The 22,635-nt window shown below is 42.8% G+C and overlaps 1 protein-coding gene across 2 annotated transcripts in view; it reads left to right on the forward strand.

The window, feature by feature from the left end:
• The window catches only part of LOC117435152 (insulin-like growth factor 2 mRNA-binding protein 1), a 50,090-nt gene that overhangs the window by 20,143 nt on the left and 7,312 nt on the right, over nt 1-22,635 (forward strand). Inside the window, exons 3-14 of one of the 2 annotated variants that reach the window (XM_034058144.3) lie at nt 13,873-13,921; nt 14,103-14,154; nt 14,491-14,554; nt 17,310-17,600; nt 17,801-17,935; nt 18,597-18,719; nt 19,174-19,309; nt 19,463-19,591; nt 20,193-20,312; nt 20,655-20,729; nt 21,535-21,666; nt 22,354-22,467. In XM_034058144.3, the coding sequence (XP_033914035.2) occupies nt 13,873-13,921; nt 14,103-14,154; nt 14,491-14,554; nt 17,310-17,600; nt 17,801-17,935; nt 18,597-18,719; nt 19,174-19,309; nt 19,463-19,591; nt 20,193-20,312; nt 20,655-20,729; nt 21,535-21,666; nt 22,354-22,467 (1,420 nt within the window). The remainder of the gene's footprint in view (nt 1-13,872; nt 13,922-14,102; nt 14,155-14,490; nt 14,555-17,309; nt 17,601-17,800; nt 17,936-18,596; nt 18,720-19,173; nt 19,310-19,462; nt 19,592-20,192; nt 20,313-20,654; nt 20,730-21,534; nt 21,667-22,353; nt 22,468-22,635) is intronic. The other variant, XM_059002946.1, reaches the window with a different exon arrangement.

Below are 22,635 nucleotides of genomic sequence, written 5' to 3' on the forward strand. Positions count from 1 at the left end.
GCTCAGTGTGCTATTGCGGGCTGTATCAAATGGCTATACTGTGCGTGTGGAGTCTGGAACACGTATAGCCGAGCACAATGGATTCTATTTCCTATACAGGAAAATCTGTAGAGAGTATTCTGTATGCATGGACGCCCGGGTCCTAGTCTCAATATATCTTTTTACAATACAAAATAAATAGAACATAAATAATTGTTGTTGTTATTAAGTCTGGATGTTCCTATCCTCGCCGTAGTACTCTTACCACACATGGAAAATACACATCTCTTTTTATATTACTGGGATGGGCCGTGTGTTTTGTCTTTGGAAACTAAACAACGAAGCTGTGTGTATTCAGTATCCATTTCAATAACGGAGGTCTCAATGAGCCATTCAAGTTTTACACACACATTATAAACACATACTAAGGCGTTATATACGTGGGAAGTTAGTTGACTGGGGGCAATTCTATTTATAGATTGAGAACAGAGGAAGGGAAGAGGTGGGTTGACAATATTGACGTTTACATTCCGTTTTTATAAGGGAAGCAGATTCGCAAAACCTCAGTGAGGGAAAAGCACGACTGGAAACAGAAAAAGAAAAATCCTCCATACCGCCCCACCCAAATTCCACGGCCTAGCTCAAAACATACCGCGACGAGTCTCCTTCCTCAGCCCGCTACAGTCCGGGGGCTCCGCAATAAAATACTGCATTTCAGTGGTAGCCTCAAGCTACCCGATAGCGCCATCAATGTATAGAAATGCATAGATACAAATATACATTTAATCTTTTTATTAAAGTCCTCGTTGCATGTATGTATGCAGTTTGTTTTTTTCATTTACCCACCCAAATGATAACCTATATTCGTTTCATATATCTTACCTATGTAGGCTTTATCTAGTTGTAGAAGTAGATTTCTTTAGCTTTACTACAGTCCGTACATCTTATTTATGTATATGTATTTAAAATATGAGCAGTTTCTCTTAAAAATAGTATGCAAAGCAAATTCAGTATGATGCAATGCATTGCATTATTTTCGACAGTCCGTTCACAACAGGAAAGTCGCAGCGTCCAAAATACGAGTGTGTTTTTTTTTTGTTTTTTGTTTTTTTTGTAAAATCTCAGTAAAGCAACATAATTAACATTCACTTCAACATAAACACACGTGTGTCAATGTTTGTTTGTAGAGTTTATGGAGCGGAGGAACATATGGGTAATGCTGGACGGTTTTGCGTAATGCATGGTTTGTTAAATATCTGTGCATGCAATATGTTTGTTTTATTTTTACAAAAAAAAGTTACAAATTAATAATAATAATTAAAAAAAAAACTATTACATAACATCACATGTTAATACATTCATGTGTTATTGTGCCTGTTCTCGCTATTGCTGTCTACACAAAACGGTGCCTGGTTTCTTAGAATCTGTGGCACAGTTCAAAACATGTGTAGCAGCGCGTTACCAACTTTACAATCACAGTAATTGTTACAGTTCTTTTCATTGGTAACTATGGTTAAAAATGTATATTTTATTATGTTGATAGTGCACAGTGTCTGTAGAAACGCATTGCTCGGGCAATTTTAACGTTGTTCTTGGTGGTGATATTTAGTTTATAAAAGGAAGGCGAACACAAAAGTTGTAATAAAACATGAGGATTTCATAATCACCAAATGTGAAAGCAACCGTGCTACCACTGTACGCCTTTGCATGGAGGCTTTCCTACAACCTACTGGTAAAATGGCGTGAGAGAAGGAGGGAGGGAGGGAGGGAGAGAGAGAGAGAGCAGATACACAGCCTGTCAGAAGAAATATTAACTTATTATTGTCTAAGGGAACATTTTATTAACCTGTCTAAGGGAGAGAGGCACAAGTGTTTGAACTTCGTAATAATGACATTTTTTGTACAACTCGCAAACAATGAGCATGGCCCACTCACCCTATACAGCTTTTATATTATACTGTATTAGGTTATATATTTTGGTAGCCCTGAACGCGTTCCAGTAATGTGTGTGTGTCTGTGTGTGTGTGTGTGTTTAATACTCGGGGCTTTTAAAACTACATTAGTTGTAGTTTAGCAAAATCTATTAAACTCGAATATCGTCTACAACACGGGCCATTGAGTTAGTTTAATCTAGCACGAGTAAAATAAAAGTTGCTGATTTTCTGTTTCATTTTCGCAGTTATATAACGTGTACTGTATGTCGTAAAGTGTTCTGCACCAAAGTCCATATGACCTATAGTGCCCCTAGTAATATATATATATATATATATATATATATATATATATATATATATATATATATATATATATATATATATATATATTATAAACTATATAATAAAAACAAGTAAATACCCAACAACCCAGCCAGGATTTTGTTGTGTGTTCTTATGAGTAATTTGCATAACAAACCAGACTCATTCATACATTGGCCAACAAAAACAATGCAAAAATCACCATCACCTGTGCTTTAGGGATACCTCACACAGAACTAACAGGAATTGTGTGTGTATTATATATATATATATATAATGTGTGTGTGATTTGTTTTTTTATTTTTTTTAAGAAAAATGAAACAGCGATATTTCGTGACTGGTAACCTTACAAGCATAACATCACATACTATGTGCAGCGGTACAAGCTACAGAGGTCAATATTATATATATATATATAAAATATATATATTATTATATAAACTTTACATTGTTTCTGATGTACCACCGCAACCTCACAAAATGTTCCATGGTGCAGGTTATTATTGAACACAGCTTTGAACTTTGACCTGCTGGAGAGGCACGCCCCCCGCCAGCCACCCCCCAACGCACCGCACCCTTTCCGGCCTCCCGTCCCTCAGTCCTCATTTGTTGGCCAGAGAAACGTTGTATTGTCATTCAACTTAGCTATTTTATATACAACTTACATTGGTTTAAAGTATTCGTTGCCGTGTTTTCAAACACTGGCATGCTAGCATTGATCTCTCCCCATAAAAAAATATTGTAAAAGTGTATTTTCCTTTCAGTTCCAGCATATATACATGTATTGCTTTAAATCCACCCTCTCCAATATATTCACTAGAGCTGCCTGGTATGCAGCGATTGGAAAACCAGCACCACATAATGAACACCCTGTAGACCACGCTTGTGTCTGCTATGGGGCTGCGCTGTTGTTTTTAGATGTTTACAATACATACCCTCTCTCCAGCCTGAGCATGTGGTTGGGGGAATGTGGGGGGTTGGTAGAACTGCAATTGTTGTTTTGTTTCTTTTTTTTCCTTTTTTAAAGAGAGTTTCTTTTAAGTTTCAAGCCCTCCCTCATTCACTCCAAAAGCCCACTCCTCTTTCAAAGTCCTGTTCCCTACCCCCGAGCCCCTTCAGCCAACACCCCCTTCCCCCCAAACCTTTTTAAACAGAGCAACCAGAGCATTCCTAATCTGGAGCAGGGGCAAAGGTCGGGATCCGAGGTCGGGACTGATCACAAAGTCGGGTGGGAAAATAAGGAGGAGCTGGGAAGCCTTTTGGGAGAGAGAGAGAGAGAGAGAGCATGGCCTCCTGAGCAGCGGGTGACCGAGTGCGTTCTGGTTTTGTAGGAGGTGAGGGGAGTCAACAAGAAATTCAGGAAATGTTAACTTTCCTAGGATTGCTTGCACAGAATGGGTCCCTGTGTGAATCTCGGTCATTTACAAACAAAAAAAGGGCTGAATTCTGTTAAGATGGCTTGTTTACATGCAGTTTTGCAAACGTTGACTTTTGCATTGTAAGTGTGCAAAATATTCAGATGTTACCAACGGGTGGCACTGCATGCCAAATCCTTATTCCTGTTACAAGAAGGCAATGCAAAATAAAATCTAAGGAGAATAAATATAACCTGTTACATTTAGGATTGAGTGGCACAACCCATTGCTTTGGGTTTAGGTGTAACTGATGTAATCTTGTGCAATCATGTTAAAACAATAAATTATTATTATTATTATTATTATTATTATGAATCAGCAGGCATTATTGCAGGCAAAGTAGCGTTTTCTTAATACACTCACAACAGGGTCATTTTTTCAGTACTGGTTTTTGCTCTTCTGCCCTGTTTTGTTGTTTGTTTTGCTCCGCTGGCTGTCACCCATTTGTGGTAATTATCACACAGCGGCTGCTTGGAGCCCTGGAAGTCCTCATTGGGCTGCAGCTCCATGATTATGGAGCTTGTTGTGTGAATCCAGGAAGGAGGCGGTGCAAAGGACACTTCAGCTGGGACGAAACCAACACATTTAAAGGCTTTAAAATTTTTTTTTTAAAAAACAGCATTGTTCAAACAACAGCATTCTGGCAAGATCACGCGTCCACAGTGCTAGGAGTTTGGAGGAGCTTGCTTTTCTCTCTCCCTGCTCACTTCCTTCTTTCTTTTCTGTGTTTCAGGTATTATAGAGCAGGGCTGGAAGTAAGACTCCTATTGCATAGCACTTTCACCCATTCCAGCTTTTACTGAGCTCAATTAGCCACAGTGTGTAGGCAACAAGCTCAGGTGTGTCTAGTTAAACTCCTAGTGAAACCAGGAATGGGTCAAACCTATATGCAATTGGAGTCTTATTTGCATCCCTTGTTAGTTTTTTGTGTGAACTCAACAGCAGTATTTTCTCTGAATGTGTGTGTGCGCATATGAGTGTTTTTCTTAGTGCCCTTTTTTATAGTGTCATGCTTAAACATATAAATAATAATAAAAAAACAGTTTGAAAATAAAAACTTGCAATGCAGTTTCAGTGAACATTTCCTCTAGCTCCTGTAACTTATTGTGTTGAGGTTTAGAACAGGAAATCTGCACTGTATGGTCAATGCTGAGTCCTTGTGAACACTATGGGTGACTGGGTTACCCAATTCTAGCAAGAAGGACCCCCTCAGACGCAGCCCAGGTACACCCTGTCCTCTGATGATCCTTTGCTGATTAATCAGAGCCCTGTGTTGGTAGCCCGTCTCCCTCAGTCCCAGTAAACTCCCTCCCTGGAGCAGGACAGCGTGTGAGCCTCTCTCTGCCATGCGCTCTGTCAGTTCCTGGCTCGTCGATCTCCTGTCGAGTCGGTCTGCCCGCAGTGGCTGCTCCTGTAACCAGTGCTGAGGGTAATCGGAGCTAGCAATCCCAGGGTTAAAGGGACAGGACTCCTCGGAGGCTGTGCTTCAGCTCTGCTGGGTTTGTCCAGGTCAGCTTGTCAATTCGGTGGTCAAAAGGCGAGCATGAGTCTTATCCGTTTCTTTCTGGTTAAATAGATACATGCATACACACATATAGCCATGCACACATGCATATAGGTATGCATGCATATATATATACAGACATACTTACACACATGCGTATGAACATAAAGAAATTTGCAGCCTACTGCAGCCCATTCAACCCATCTAAGCTGGTCTTGTACCTCGTAGCCGATTGATCTCAAATCTTCGCGTCTCAAAGAATCCCAGTGATTAAGCATTATTAACTCTTTGTAACCCATTACATACCCTCCCCACTTTCTGAGTAAAAATGTCTCTGCCGGCTAGGGTTAACCTTGTCACCTTTTTCTTAAAATATTTTATTCAATCAAGTCCACCCTAATTATTGTTCGTTCTAGAGTAAACTTACACACCTACATACATGCATACAAGTCATTTTTGCAAAGCACACAGTGCTGTCTCTTTGGTTTGGGGGGTTTAACTGCACAGCGCAGATTTTAAGACAGAAATACACGAAAACAAGTTGTGCGCTGAACTAAGTAGTTTTATTTTATGTTTTACTCATTCAAGTTTGACAGTTTTTTTTGTTGTAATGGTGCTACACAGTTGAGACGGCTCTGGCTGTGAGTGATTCGATACAGTCAACACTGTAACACACCATGAAATAAAATGAGTTTGAAGAGACAATGGGAAACGAGGCCGTGCTAGGAGAGAGGAGATCGAAGTGGTCTATAGAAACCCGAGCATTTTTTTAAGGACGATTAAATATTCATTTAAAATGGGATGCTTAGTGGTGCCATGATCGCCCCTATTAAAAATTTACTAGCCAAATCTTTTTTTTTCATTCCTGTTTCTAGCGATAGACTGTACTACAGAACTGTAATTGAATCCTTATACACCATGTCAGGTTACCCTTTAAATACAGAAGGACTGCCCTTCACAAGTCTGCATTTGAATATATATACAGTGCATGTGTGTGTATGCATATTATTATTATTATTATTATTATTATTATTATTATTATTATTATTATTATTATTATTATTATTTATTTCTTAGCAGACGCCCTTATCCAGGGCGACTTACAATATAAATATGTACTATAGAGAAAATATTTAAAAAGTAGTGTAAAATGTCATTTCACATGACATATATAATGAAGAAGTAACTGATAAACTGATAACTCACTATTTTCACAACTAGCTACTATATATATATATAGAGAGAGAGAGAGAGAGAGAGAGAGAGAGAGAGAGAGAAAGGGGGTAAACATATTGATTCTAATTTTACTTTATTAATTAGATGAAATGCCAATAGCAAATGCAGTATTGTAGAAATGTTGACTGTTAATTGTATTTATTTATTTATTTATTTATTTTGCTCCAATCAGAGCACTCCAGTGACAATGAAAAGGTTAACAGAAAAACAGGAGCTGCTGATTTTGTCTATGTTGTGTAATGACCTTTCACCCCAGTGCAAGGGGGGGAGTGAATGAGTTGGATTGGGGGGGGGGGGGGGGTGCAGAAGATGGTCCTAAATGCAGGAGGCACGACCACGCTGCAGTCTTCCAGCTCACTGATTACCCTGCAGTAGCAGTGAAGCTGAGCTGGAGAGACACGCCCTGCCCCCTCCCCCTCCCCCAAAGATGATTCCTCTGCTCCAATCCCCAGAGAACCGAGTCACGCAACAGATTTGTCATGTTGCCGGCTACCGCCCCTGATCCAGCGCACGACGGCCCTCGCCATCACACAGCACGGGTTAAAAGGTTACAAAATTGGTGAAGTTTGGAGAAGATCGGGGCAGAACCAAGGCGGTTACACCACGTTCACCATGTTTCCAATTACTGCATCATTATTTGCCGCGCTCACTGCCCTACAATCATCCTTGAGCAGTCACCTAATTGAATTAGGTGTTTGGATCTTTAAAAAAAAAAAAAAAAAAAATACTATCGTTACCACACTGACCTAGAATCATCTAACTAATAATGTAATGCTAATTCTGAGTTACAATCTTTTTACTACTCATATTTTTTAATAATTTGCTTGTGATACAGGGTCTGACAGTATCCATGTATTAGCAGACATTACAGCGAGGGAGGTAGTCAGACCTCCATTGCCTGCTTATAATCGATCAGTCATTTATTGAGTTTTACCTCTTGGGGGGGGCTGTGGTCAGTGTAGCCACCCAATCGGATTAAACAGATGGGCTATTGTTGGGAGGCTTGAGGTGGGGGAAGGGGGCTTGGCGCTTGTTGGCCTTCGCTGATTGAAGACTGACCCCTCCCTCTGACCCTACTGCAGGTCAGGAACGGCCGAGGCTGATGAATGCGAAGATGCGGCCATCATGTTTAAAGATGAGAGAGAACCACTGACCCACCATGCCAGGGCTTTGATCGTCCAGCAGCACAGGACACCCTCAGAAAAGTTTCCCCCTAAAATCACAGCAAAGTGTAATAAAGTACAGTGGAAGCATAGGGAAGCATTGCAAAGCACATAAAGGCAGGGTAAAGCATATTATAAAACATGGAAACCAGGGTAAACGATGGGTGTAAATACTGCTTAACTGTGCAACATACTTTTAATTGTTAAATATTGTGTTTGTTTGTGTACTGTGAGCTTTTGAAATTGGACCGGGTTTATGACACCTTTTTGTTTTCTAAACCAATTAGAAATTTAAAGAGCATTTGAATATTTGTTTCGATTTTTGAAAGAATATTCGAACATGGGAGGAAAAAACGCCCTGTTTGTCGCTGACTTACGTATTGCAAAAATGCTCTTAGAGACCGCAGAAAGCCCACTGCTGTGGTGTCATGGCTGGGTTTGAGTCAGCCTCCCAGGGTCCTGTGCTGTAATGGAATCCTATTGTGCACACTGAGCAGGGCTGCTCCTCCATTCGCCTGTTTGAAAAATGACAGGAAGTTGCAATGGAATATAAGCACTGCTACTTCCTGTGGAACCAGTTTCCTGGCCTGACCTCTGACCTGTGTTTTGCAGCGTGGGCCTCTCAGGGTTAACGCATGGCAGCTTGCTGTGGTTGCTGCTACAAGGAAACGGTTAACGTCAGATTTTTTTTAAAAAGACATGAAGGGCAGATTTGTCATAGGTTTTGTTTTTAATGAAATTATTTCTCTCCTCCCCCCTCCCCCCAAAAAATCCATACAATTTTATTCTTTACATTTTTTGTGTGTGTGTGCAAACATTCTAAAACCTAACCACAGAAAGATACCATTGTCATGACAATCTGTAAAACTTGTAACACAAGAGTGTGTGTGAGTTTGTGTCAATATGTTTGTGTGTGTGAGTGAGGTTGTGAGCGAGTTTAGTGTGCTTCTGTGAGCGAAATCTAAAATGGAGACGAGAACACTGGGAGGGGTGTGGGGGGGAGGGGTTGTCAACAAGGTCAGAGTTCAGAGGAAAGAGAGTAATCAGGAGCCATCTTGTTGGGACAGGAAGGAATTTGATCAGGGTGGGAAGAATGAGCGAGAGTGAACATCAAAGGGAGTGAGGTGGGGGTGGGGGTGGGGGTAGTGCTAGCATGAATGGGAGGAATTTCTCTTTCGGGTTTGTTTTGAAGGTTTTTTTTAGTGGTGGTCCAGGCGAGATTAATGGACGTGGGGTTAAATCTGATCCCCAGTCTAATGAGCTGGTTATCTTGTAATTCAGAGCATTACGGCTCGAATCAGTTCCCCTTTAACAACACTGCTTCCCCTTTTAGAGTTTTTTTTTTTAATTTTTATGTGGAGTGTACTAGGAGAGTGTTTGAGTTTTAAACATTTCGAATTTCACTGAAACATGTAACCGTTGTCAAAAATATTTTTCATATTCCATAATTCGTCTTTTTCCATAGACACACACAGTCTTAGGTACATGTCGCAGTCATTTATAAAGCAGTGATGGAGGGCTTGTTATGTTGAATCATTTTCTGATTGGTTACAAGCATTCCCATTATGTTAAAGTTGAGACGTTTAAACGTGTTTAATCCTGGAGTTTAAACGGAAAGGAAACTTAAACTAACACCCCTGCTCCAGAGCTACAAAACCAGCAGGACACCACGAGGCGGTAATTGAACTGCTCCCTCCTCTCCTGCAGTACCTGCAGCCAAGTCCTTTCTCTGCTGCTGTTATAACCCCAGTGCTCCAGTTGCTATGCTCCTCTGCTCTTTGCACTTGCTTCGCGATTGAGGCCCCCCGGTGCACACACAGTTTTCTTTGGGTTTGATCTGGCCTCCCCTCTCTCTTTTCGAATTCTTTCCACCCTGGTTGTTGTTTGTGGCGTGCCCTCCCTCCCGCTTCCTCATTGTATTCACAAAGCCTTTGAAATGCAGGTCAGGCCCCTCCTCCCCTCTCTCCCTCCCTCCCGTCCCCTCTCACTCCCTCTCCCCTCTTGCTCTCCCTCCCTCCCCTTTCTCCTATCTTTCCTCTCTCCCCCTCACTCCCTCTCCCCCTCTCTCCCTCTCCCCTCTCATTCTCCCTTCCTCCCCCCATTCCTCTCTCCCTCTCCCCTCTCACTCTCCCTTCCTCCCCTCATTCCTCTCCTCTCCCCTCTCACTCTCCCTTCCTCCCCTCATTCCTCTTCTCTCCCCTCTCACTCTCCCTTCCTCCCCTCATTCCTCTCCTCTCCCCACTCACTCCCTCTCCCCTTTCACTCTCCCTCTTTCCCTGTCCCTCTCCAGCCAGCTGGTCACAGCCCTGGTGTGTACTGCTCCCCTACCAGTGACCCCAAAACCCTACGGTTTCTTATTGGAATACACAGATCCAACGCCCAGCTTTCACAGAATACATCTATCTAGATATATACAGTAGTCTCTGGCTAAGGGAACAGAGTTGACCACCGGACACAATGTGCCATGGCTAATCATGATATGAATCAATAAATCCAAATGTATTTATTACTTATGTCATGACGCACGTGCATCAACATATAAAATGAACGGAATAAGTAAGAGAAAAGCAATAGGCAAGCATATGTTAATAAACTATAACTAACTGACCAACTAAATTAACAAAGCACCCCCACATACGTTATAAAATGCAGCAGCGGCTTTAACAGTAATTGTGAATACGAGAGCACTATTCAAAACAAGCATGAATTTGAACACAATGGTTAACACAGCACCCCTACAAACGTTAAAAAATGCAGCCGCTCTAGATTACTCCTGCGATGACAAGTCCTTTTTGAAAAAGATTGAATAAACCATTTGAATTGAAGTTTGATGATGATGAGTTATCAGGTTACAAAACAGTCCTGGATCAGCTATTGGTGCCAAAAAGGTGTTCATTTACAATGGGAAAATTCAGTGTCACCACCCTAAGCCAAAGTGTTCTCTTAGGAGGTGCTCCAATACACAGACTACTGTATATCTCCATGGCAAACAAGCAAGGTGAAGGCACCTTAACACAAACCTATCAAAGAAGTAACATCGGATCTGCAGTAATAGGAACCGCTGTGAATGATTAGAAACATGAATATCTCAGGAGACATCTGTCTACTCTTTAAGAGTAATGTGCCTCAGCTGTTCTTCCTTGCTACTCTGAAACATTAGGAGTTGGTGCAAACTCAGTAAGTGCTGTGTGAACACTACCCATTGTCAGCCTGCCCTGCGTTTTAATGCTTGGCCTGCAGACTGCATAGATTTATGTGAAAGAAAAGCCATGCTGATTGGAAGTCGAGTGCTGTGGGAGGGGGGTGTGGCCGTGGCACTGACAACCGAGCTTTCCCCTCCCTTTTCTCCTCCCCCCAGGAGGCGTGTCTTGTAAGGTTCAGCCGGGGTTGGTGGACAGGATTGGGGCGTGTCTCTCTCTCACTCTCTCTCCCTTGGGAAAAAAAAAAAAAAAGATTCCGGAGACATTCCAGGCATTCCGGACACGTTAACTCTCGAGGCGCTGGCCCCTTCCTTGTTTTCCTAAAATATTAAAGCTCATGGATGTGCAGTGACTTGAAGCTGGTGCTTGGATAGGAGATTTGCACAGCTCTCTCTCTGTGACAGTTGTGATTTATTAACTTACAGTAAGGAGTCCCCGGCAGGCAGTCACGTCCCACCGTCTCTTACGGTGCTCTGGGGTTAGTGACAACCACGGCAGTCACTTCAACAGCTTTTAAAAGTGCAAATAACTGTATATCTCAGCCTGGTGTGTTTGTGTTCGTCAGTGAGTGGGTGTGAGTGATTATGTGTGTGCTTGTGGGTGTGTGTAAGTGTGTGTTAGTGTGTCTCTGTGTGAGTTTTTGGGTGACATCATGCACGGAAGCAGTGCGGTGATGTAAACCCAAAGATACTGTTACAGCTGCTAATGCGGAGGCAGCCAGCTGCTCGTATTTATAATGAGACACGCGGGTGGAATTCCCTGTCAGAAATAGCCAGGAGAGGAAATGCTGTGTCTCTGTGTGTGAGGGTGTGTGCGTATGTGTGTTTGTGTGTATAGGCGTAATTTACATGGGGACATGTCCCCCTAACTTTTGAAACCAAAGTTACTCCACTGAGTGTGTGCAGTATAACCATGGGAAAAGCAAGGGAGGAAAACTATAAAAAATGACCTTGCATAATTACAGCAGTGAACATTTTATAATGTAGTTAAGGTTATGAAAGTTTGCCATGCAATCTGGAGTTTTCAATGGCATTTAATTACTTTTTCCAGTTCCATTGTGGACTTCGTTATCTGGTTGCCTTTATTGGTAAATGCTAGTCTATGTGTTTTATATACGTGTGTGTGTATAAGCAACTGCATTTCAATATTATTTTGAAGTACTTTTTACTATACACAATAAAACATTGCATGTTTCAAAAGGTACTTCGTAATTTAATATGAAATATACAGTAATATAGTATACACAGCACAAAGCACGCAACTGAATATAACAAAAGAAATGTGTGGACTCACCTGATATTGATGAATCCTGAGTGATGTCATTTGTTGAAAAACACAACCTGTCTGTCTTCCTCTCCAGCAAAATGTTCATGACGCATACCCTGCCTGGTAACAGACACGTCAAGATTAAGTCTAATTATGAGTGGTGGAGGCTAGCCTCAAACATGTATCGTGTAGCATTAGCCAATAGCAATACAGTAGACCTTGGAAAGCATGCTTAAGGTTAGAAAATGTATGGAACAGGCGCTAGAGACGAAACGAAACACACCCGCGATACACGGCTATCACAGATCAGTATGGTTATTGCACTGCGATTTATTTTTAAAGAAATACTTTTTTTACTTTTACAAAATGACACATAGGCTTAGCCTCCGTAGCCTCTTATGATGAGTCGCCACTGATATGAGTGTGTGCAGTATAACCATGTTTATTTTGGTGTTTTTTGCAAATTTGTCAATAGACTTCTTCAATGGTTAGTCCCACATCATAAAAACAACCACACAACTCAGCACTGGGATAGTAACAGATGATAATAATAATACTCCTAATAATAATAAATAGAAGACGCAGCAGAGAGTATGCGAGAAATACACTCAACTCGATTAGAGGGAGCCACCAAACCCTTATGGACATACCCTTGAGCAAGGTACTTACTTTACCTAGATTGCTCCAGTAAAAACCCAACTGTGTAAGTGGGTAATTGTATGTTATTATTATTATTATTATTATTGTTATTTATTTCTTAGCTGACACCCTTATCCAGGGCGACTTACAATTGTTACAAGATATCGCATTATTTTTACATACAATTACCCATTTATACAGTTGGGTTTTTACTGAAGCAATCTAGGTAAAGTACCTTGCTCAAGGGTACAGCAGCAGTGTCCCCATCAGGGATTGAACCCACGACCCTCCGGTCAAGAGTCCAGAGCCCTAACCACTACTCCACACTGCTGCCCATATGTAAAAAATAATATAATTGTATGTAAAAATAATGTGATATCTTGTAACAATTGTAAGTCGCCCTGGATAAAGGCGTCTGCTAAGAAATAAATAATAATAATAATTAAGAAATACATGGGCTGGGCGTTGTTTGTATGAATTCCAGGTTTTACTGAGAGTGTAGAGCTAGAGGCATGTGCTCTGTTCTTTATATACTGTGAGACACTGTGACGGAGAGAGGGGGGGAGGGAGAGAGAAGGAGAGAGTCAGAGGGATCCTATTAACAGCTTATAAACAAACCAGGAAGAATAGTGCAGTGTATTGCTTATCGGTGTGTTTTTGATTCTAGTGTAGTTTGATTTCCGGCCCTGCGTTTCAATGGCTCTGATTTATTCAGATGCTTCCAGTCTGTGGCGGAGTCAGGCTTGCTGGCTGGGCAGTGCTGTGTTTGTGTGGGACTGCGAGTATTAAACCTGCTGTCATTAACAGGGCTACAAACCGGGCTGACAGAGTGGGTCAGCTGATGGGATGCTAAATGCTACTGTGTGTGTTTTTATTAATCTTTTTTATTTTTATTTCGATTGGACACTAAATACTACTGAATTAGTGTGTGCGTATGTCTGGGTGTGTGTGTGTATTACTATCAATGTGCGGACACAATTTGAGAAACTAAGAATTAAATATGCCTAAGAAAAATAATAAAAGTGCCAAAATATTTAGTTTATTGTCGACTTTCACCCGGTGTGGAGTTTTGTCTGACTGGAGTTAGAAATAGTAAATAAAAATATAGTGAGAGTCAATGAGAAGTCCCCACAAATATAAGGATGCAGACGTGTGTGTGTGTTCTGGTTGATGCTTTTTATTAATATATCTTTTTTTTGTTGTTATTTCTTTCAGGACTCGTAAAATCCAAATCCGGAATATTCCCCCACACCTGCAATGGGAGGTGAGAAAGAAACACCTTTTCAATGCTCAAGAGGACTTGGGTTGTATTACCTGCTTGTTTGGTTGTAGTTTTGTTGGTTGGTTGGTGTTTCACCGCTTTCAAAAAACAGGAGTTAATTAAAGACTAGAGTAAACGCTTTGAAAATATGTCTCTTCCACATTCATATCATGTTTCTTTGCAGGTACTGGATGGTCTGTTGGCCCAGTATGGGACTGTGGATAACTGTGAACAAGGTAAGGATGTTTTTTAAAACAGCATCAGATTAAGGTCCCCCGAGTGTCTCCTCTGGTAAAAGCACAGCAGTGTGGTGTGGAGGGTGAGTCATACAGCGCAGGTTTGCATCTTGGCTGTGCAAAGTCACCAGTCTCAACTGGGGATTATGGAGGTGGTGTCGCATTGACTCTGGCGCTCCCGTGGGTTAGGGAGGCAACCCAGAAAGCCGTCTAGTCGATTGAAGACATCGAGAAAGGCTTCTTGAATCGTCACTGAACTTGCTTTCAGTTTCTTTCAGTGTTTCTAAATCGATGTGCCTGTGCCCTGCTCACACTCCCTCTCCTCTCCTCCCACAGTGAACACAGAGAGCGAGACTGCCGTAGTTAACGCGACGTACGGAACGCGGGATCAAGCCAGACAGTAAGTGTGCAGATTCATCAGGCATGGGGTTCCCTGTGAAATGTGTGCAGCACTTTTTCCTTGCTGTGCATTCCCCATACTTTACCCTGGTTTGCCATGTTTATTAATATGCTTTACCACACCACTGTGGGCTTTACAGTGCTTACCTATGCTTTACTATGTTTTCACAATGCGGTATTGGACTTTGCTATGATTTTTATAAGACTAAAGCATCAAATACATGTTTTATGAATGACTCAGGACCATACGTGAAGAAATGAAGTGCATGCACTATTGTAATTGTAGATATGTAATTGTAGATATAACTTGTTGCATCATATTTCATATTGCATTTTAATAGTAGTATTTGCACTTACTGTAAACTACACTGTATTTAAATATGAATCTTGCATTGTAACCCTGCCCTGTAACACCTGTAAGTCGCCTTGAATAAAGTCATCTACCAAATAGATAATAATAATAAATAATAATAATGTAAATGCATACACACTGAGACACACACAGAGGCACACAAAACATCTTCTGTACAACCAGCGCCATCTGTCTGTGGCATAGCATATAGCAACACACATTGCATTTTTAGTGCAGTTAGACAGTAAGATATAGTACAATATTCTACAGGGAATTAGAGCATTTTACAATACTGGTGAATCACCCTGAATTGCATCAGCCACCCATCCATGGTTATAAGTGAATTATTGAATTATTAAAATTCTGATCAAGCACTGCAGTATTGCATTATAGGTTCACATGCAAAAAAATATATTATAAAAATAATAATAATGATAATGACTATATATATATATATATATATATATATATATATATATATATATATATATATATATATATATTACAGTTGTAGTCAAAAGTTTACATACCCCAATGGAAATGTATAATTTCTAGAAATTTCTCGAAAACAAAGAATTTTAGGAAAAATCTTTTGTAGCAAAAGTTTTGCTTTTGTGGAGGAGGAAAAAATGTTACAAGCAATAGATGTCTACAATTATTTATTTCAGCAATATTTTGGCAAAACTCCAAAAATGCTAATTCAAAAGTATTCATACCCCTTGATGCTGTGATAGTATTGTCTACAAGGTGCGTGAAATTTCAATATGATAATGCAGAACCTAATTCTAGAAAATGCTGGACATTCTTAGAGTGTATAAAAGGGTTAAGCATAGGATGATTGCTGTCATTACCAATAAGTCAATATGGGAAAAAGTAAAGAGCCATCTGAAGACTGTCATAAAGCTGGAGAAGGGTACAAGAAGATTTCCAAGCATTTGTGTATCCCAATTTCAACTATTGTTTCTATTATCAAGAAGTACAAGACTCATGGCACTGTCACAACGCTCCCCAGTCTGGAAGAAAGAAGGTTCTTTCACAAAGAACAAGTAGAAGAATTGTGAGGAAGATACGAGATTGACTGCCAAAGATATTCAAAGTGAATTGGCTGCAACTGGGACTGGGGTTTCAGTGGTTGCAGGCCAAGGAAAAAGCCACTCTTAGGAAAACGTCACAAGGACAATCGCTTAAACGTTTGGATTAAGTCTGGTGAGGCATACAAAGAAAAGAACACCATACCTACTGTCAAGCATGGAGGTGGTAATATCCTTCTATAGGGCTGGTTTTCCTCTAATGGCACAGGAAATTTAGTTCCAATACATGGCAAAATGGATTCCATAGCATACCAAAAGATATTGGCCAATGAAACCCTCCGCTACAAAACTTGGTTTAAAGCGCAACTGGACGTTCCAACACAACAACGATCCAAAGCACACATCAAAATCTACTTCAGAATGGTTAAAGAAGAATACAATCAAGGTTCAGGAATGGCCTAGTCAAAGTCCCGATCTAAATCCGATTGAGAATCTTTGGTATGAGTTGAAGAAGGCTGTGCACAAGAGAAGTCCTCGGAATCTGAATGAACTGGAACAATTTTGAGTTGAAGAATGGTCAAAAATCACTAAAGAATCACGCCAAAAGCTCATAGACAAATATCCTAATCGTTTAAAACAGGTTATTGTTGCTAAAGGTGCCTCAACTAGCTATTAATTTCATTTTACTTGTCAGGGTATGAATACTTCTGAATTAACATTTTGCTACAAAAGATTTTTCCTATAATTTGTATTCGAGAAATTTCTAGAAATTATAAATTTCCATTGGGGTATGTAAACTTTTTGACTACTTTTGACTGTGTGTGTGTGTGTGTGTGTGTGTGTGTGTATATATATAATATATATATATATATATATATATATTATTTGCAAGTTAAACTCTTTTTGTTTTCTTTCACTACATTGTGCTCCCTAACTTAATACAGAGAGGAGTACACACTGACTGACTCAAGTCAAGGTAGTATTTGAAGAGATGATCTAAGAGACAGGGTCAGCTGTACATACTAACTGATATAAGAGACAGGATCAGCTGTACAAGATCTCCACAAGTGAGGGTAATTGGTGTCAATCGGGCTAATTTACCATTCTAAGTAAGAGTGAAGAAACAGCTGCTGGAGTTTGTGAGGATCGCTGTTCTCCACAGAGTCTTAAGAAAAGCAGCGATCATCACAAACCCAAGCAGCTGTTTCTTCACTCTTTTCTCTCTAAATGGTAAATTAGCCTAATCAACAGCAATGACCCTCACCTGTGGAGAGCTTGTTCTGAATAATGGGTTTGTGCAGCACTAACTGAGAGTGGATGACGGGGGCGGTATATAGACGTGTTGACCCCTGACCTGTCCCTCCTCTCCGCAGGGCGATTCAGAAGCTGAACGGATACCAGTTTGAGAACAACGCACTGCAGGTCTCCTACATCCCTGACGATCAGTCCGCGCAGGGGGGCCAGCAGGGGCCCGACAACGGGAAGAGGTCGGGGTACGGCTCCCGAGGGACGCCCAGACAGGGCTCCCCCGGATCAGGGGGCCCCCACAAACATCAGCACGCAGACATCCCCCTGAGACTGCTTGTACCCACGCAGTACGTGGGGGCCATCATCGGGAAGGAGGGGGCCACCATCAGGAACATCACCAAACAGACCCAGAGCAAGTGAGTCCAACAGAGACACAGAGACAATGAGGGACCCATACAGATAGAGACACTGAGACACACAGAGAAACACACACACACACACACGCCCTAACACACACAAGCAGGGACGTTTATGCAGACTAGCAGACCCAATTTTAGTGTATGCATTGAGCCTGTGTGTCTCTGTGTGACCCCATACACTGATCTCCGTGTCTCAGGATCGACGTGCACCGCAAGGAGAACGCTGGCGCTGCTGAGAAGCCGATCAGCGTCCACTCGACCCCCGAGGGCTGCTCTGCTGCTTGCAAGATGGTCCTGGAGATCATGCACCAAGAGGCCAAGGACACCAAGACGTGAGTCTCACCCAGGGAACAGGGGAGCGAGGCAGGGAGGCGGGGCAGCTACCCAGGGCACAGGGCAGGAAGACAGGGTAACTACCCAGGGAACTGGGCAGCTAGTCGGGGGAGTAGCCCTTATAAAAGTTTATCGCAGAAAATTTGCACGGTAATTTTGCAGTTTTCCCCCATATTTATGCTTTGCATTTACCCTAGTTTACACTGGTGTGCCATGTTTATTAAAATGCTTTACCATGCTCCTATATTCTTTACAATGCTTAACTATGCTGTACCATGCTTTCTCTATGCTTTATTACACTTTCTTATGCTTTTACTTTTGAGAAACTTTTATTAGGTATGAATCAGGGAACCAATCACCATGCAGTCTACTGCTCAGCTATCCCACGGTAAAAGCCCAGAGAAGACTGGGCATACAAATAGGGAGGATTCAAAAAAAGAATAAAAAATAAAAAAATGGTCCATTCAGAGCTGACTGGATTGTGCTGCTTGTCCAATCAGAGCTGACTGGATTGTGTTGCTTGTCCAATCAGAGCTGACTGGATTGTGTTGCTTGTCCAATCAGAGCTGACTGGATTGTGTTGCTTGTCCAATCAGAGCTGACTGGATTGTGTTGCTTGTCCAATCAGAGCTGACTGGATTGTGTTTCTTGTCCAATCAGGGCGGAGGAGGTGCCCCTGAAGATCCTTGCTCACAACAACTTTGTGGGGCGTCTGATCGGCAAGGAGGGGAGGAACCTGAAGAAAGTGGAGCAGGACACTGACACCAAGATCACCATCTCACCGTGAGTGTCTGTGCACTGCGTACCAGCCCAGCATAGCCCAGCCTAGCCTAGCCCGGCCCAGCACAGCCCAGCCCAGCCTAGCCCAGCATACCCAACCCAGCCTAGCCTACCCAGCCCAGCCCAGCCTAGCCTGCCTAGCCTAGCCTACCCAGCCCAGCCCAGCCCAGCCTAGCCTGCCTAGCCTAGCCTACCCAGCCCAGCCCAGCCCAGCCTAGCCTGCCTAGCCTAGCCTGCCCAGCACAGCCCAGCACAGCCTACCCTAGCATAGCCCAGCCTACCCAACCCAGCCCAGCGCAGCCAGCCCACGTCATTTTTCCATTCCCCTCCAGTCAGCTCAGTCCATCCATTCAGGCACACACACGTTTAGTTGGCCTGTTCCAATTGGAGGGGAAGTGCACAATGATTCACGTTTCAGTGCTGACCCCCTGCCCCCCTTTTCCCACTTGTCCACCAGGCTGCAGGACCTCACCCTGTATAACCCCGAGCGCACCATCACTGTGAAGGGCCCCATCGAGGCGTGCTGCCAGGCCGAGGAGGAGATAATGAAGAAAGTGAGAGAGGCATACGAAAATGACATTGCTGCCATGAACGTGAGTCTGCCTGCCTGCTTGCCTGTGCTGTGAATCACATTACATTGCTGTACTGTCGATTACTGTGCTGTACAGTGAATTGCATTGCATTGCTGTACAGTGAATTGTATTCTGTGCTCACCCACCCCCCTCTGCTCCTAATTCCCTCCCCAGCTCCAGGCCCACTTGATCCCAGGTTTGAACCTCAACGCTCTGGGTCTTTTCCCCCCCTCTGCCACCTCTGGCGTACCTCCGCCACCACAAGGGAACTCAGCCGCCGCCGCCCCCTACGGGTCATTCGGGGTAAGCGCACCTTCCATTCAAATTCCCAGGCAGGAACAAAAGCAACGCAGCTCTATAACTGGTTATATACAGTCTATAAACACATTACTAATTATGCTATCAACTGTTAGATATTCTACCAGATTCTGATGAGTCAATGCCCCAGTTTGAACGATCGGTTTGAATTTTAAGCACACCTAATTGTAAACGTACTCTATCTCCCTAATGTTGTTAAAGCCTGTAATTTAACCCCTCCCTGAGTCAACACACTTCTGTCAAAATGCTTTTCTAGCTCCTTCTTCAGTGTGCTGGCACGAGATGAAATGTTTGTCGAGAAGAGTCTCTGTTTTGATACACGCTGTTCTTATAACCACCCCCAGAGCAGGATCTCTGTTTTGATACACGCTGTTCTTCTAACCCCCCCAGAGCAGGATCTCTGTTTTGATACATGCTGTTCTTCTAACCCCCCCCAGAGCAGGATCTCTGTTTTGATACACGCTGTTCTTCTAACCCCCCCCAAGAGCAGGCTCTCTGTTTTGATACACGCTGTTCTTCTAACCCCCCCCCCAGAGCAGGATCTCTGTTTTGATACACGCTGTTCTTCTAACCCCCCCCCCCACAGCAGACCCCAGAGCAGGAGACAGTCCACGTGTTCATCCCTGCACAGGCTGTGGGGGCCATCATCGGCAAGAAGGGCCAGCACATCAAACAGCTGTCCCGCTTCGCAGGGGCCTCTATCAAGGTGCGGACCGTCTACCTGTCTGTCTGTGTGTCTCTGTCTATAAAACTCTCAGTGTCTGTCTGTGTGTCTCTGTCAACTTGTCTGTCTGTCTCTCGATCTGTAAGCCTCTGCAGTCTATGATATGCATGGAAATGTTCATTTATTTATTTTAGTAATTTTATTTGGATATTATTTTCATTACTGTGTAAAAACAGGAATAGCGAGGGGGTTCTCAAATCCCAGATGATCATGTACAGACCTGCTTGCTATTATATGAATGATGTTTTTTACCTGCCTGTAATTGTAATGCACACCTCGCTGGTAAGGTTTTAATGCATGTATTAACTGGCTGCTCCCTCGTAGATCGCCCCCCCTGAGGCTCCAGACTCCAAGGTGAGGATGGTGATCATTTCTGGACCTCCAGAGGCTCAGTTTAAGGTACTGATCTGGTTCCGAGTTTCATTTCTTCTCTTTCCTTCAGTCTGTAGTGAACTATTTAAGGACAGAAACACCTGTTAGCTCCTGTGAACACTCTCTGTCTGTCTGTCTGACTTTCTTTCTTTTTCTTTCTCTCTCTCTCTGTCTGACTGCCTTTCTTTCTCTCTCTCTCTGTGTCTGATTGTGTCTCCATCTGTCTGACTCTTTCTCGCTGACTGTCTCTGTCTCTCTGTTTGCCTGTGTTACTGTTCCTCTGTCTCTCTGTCTGACTCTCTGTCTCTCTGCTTGCCTGTGTTACTGTTCCTCTGTCTCTCTGTCTGACTCTCTGTCTCTCTGCTTGCCTGTGTTACTGTTCCTCTGTGTCTCTGTCTCTCTCTCTCTGTCTCTGTTCCTCTGTCTCTCTGTCTGACTCTCTCTCTGACTGTCTCTGTTCCTCTGTCTCTCTGTCTGACTCTCTGTCTCTCTGCTTGCCTGTGTTACTGTTCCTCTGTCTCTCTGTCTGACTCTTTCTGTCTGACTGTCTGTTTCTCTGTCTCTCTGTCTGACTCTCTGTCTCTCTGCTTGCCTGTGTTACTGTTTCTCTGTCTCTCTGTCTGACTCTCTGTCTCTCTGCTTGCCTGTGTTACTGTTCCTCTGTCTCTCTGTCTGACTCTTTCTGTCTGACTGTCTCTGTTCCTCTGTCTCTCTGTCTGACTCTCTGTCTCTCTGCTTGCCTGTGTTACTGTTCCTCTGTCTCTCTGTCTGACTCTCTGTCTCTCTGCTTGCCTGTGTTAACTGTTCCTCTGTCTGTTTGTCCGCTTGGCAGGCGCAGGGCCGGCTCTATGGGAAGCTGAAGGAGGAGAATTTCTTCGGCCCCAAAGAGGAGGTGAAGCTGGAGACGCACATCAAGGTGGCAGCCTCGGCCGCGGGGAGGGTCATCGGCAAGGGGGGCAAGACGGTGAGAGACGGGACACAGGGACCCCTGTGTGAGCCGCAGTGTATTTGTTTATTTAGCAGACGCCTTTCTCCAAGGCGACTTACAGAGACTAGGGTGTGTGAACTATGCATCAGCTGCAGAGTCACTTACAACTACGTCTCACCCGAAAGACGGAGCACAAGGAGGTTAAGTGACTTGCTCAGGGTCACACAGTGAGTCAGTGAGTGAGCCGGGATTTTAACCTGGTTACAAGTCCTTTTCTTTAACTACTGGACCACACAGCCTCCTTTGTAGAGAGCTGAGCTGTCTCGCTGACTCACTGCGGATTATAAACCTTTTCCCAGTCGCCTCTAACGCCAAACCCTTTATAGCAATTATAGGAGCTGTTTGAACCAAAATCAAGTGGAGATCCCTTATAAAAGTTTATCCATTGTAAAAGCACAGCAAAGTGTAATAGAGCACAGTAAAAGCATGGTCAGGCACATATTAGCACTGTAAAGTGAAGAGATGTATGGTAAATTTAATATGGTAAACCATGGTAAACTATGGTAAATGCAAATTATAACCATGGGAAAAGCATGTGGGGGAAACTGTAAAATTACTGTGCAGTCCTTTTATTTAAAGCCTGTTTTCATTAATACAGCACAGCTCGATATCCAAGGAAAGGTTCTAGCCAGCAGAATATCAACATTCCTTTAATTCATTCAGGTGAACGAGCTCCAGAACCTCACCGCTGCGGAGGTGGTGGTCCCGAGAGAGCAGACCCCCGATGAGAACGAGCAGGTCATCGTCAAGATCATCGGACACTTCTATGCCAGCCAGGTACGCTTATAAAGCTGAGGGGAGAAACACAGCGGCTCTTCTTCAGGAACAGTGTCTTGAAACCTGCTTCCAGGAGACCGTTGAAGGAATTGGAATTGATATTTTAGAGACGTAATGATTGTCGTGATGATGGTTCAACGCTTTCATTTGAAGCCAGTTTAATTGACT

The sequence above is a fragment of the Acipenser ruthenus genome, chromosome 28 (genome assembly GCF_902713425.1).
Source record: "Acipenser ruthenus chromosome 28, fAciRut3.2 maternal haplotype, whole genome shotgun sequence".
In the NCBI taxonomy this organism is placed as follows: Eukaryota; Metazoa; Chordata; class Actinopteri; order Acipenseriformes; family Acipenseridae; genus Acipenser; species Acipenser ruthenus.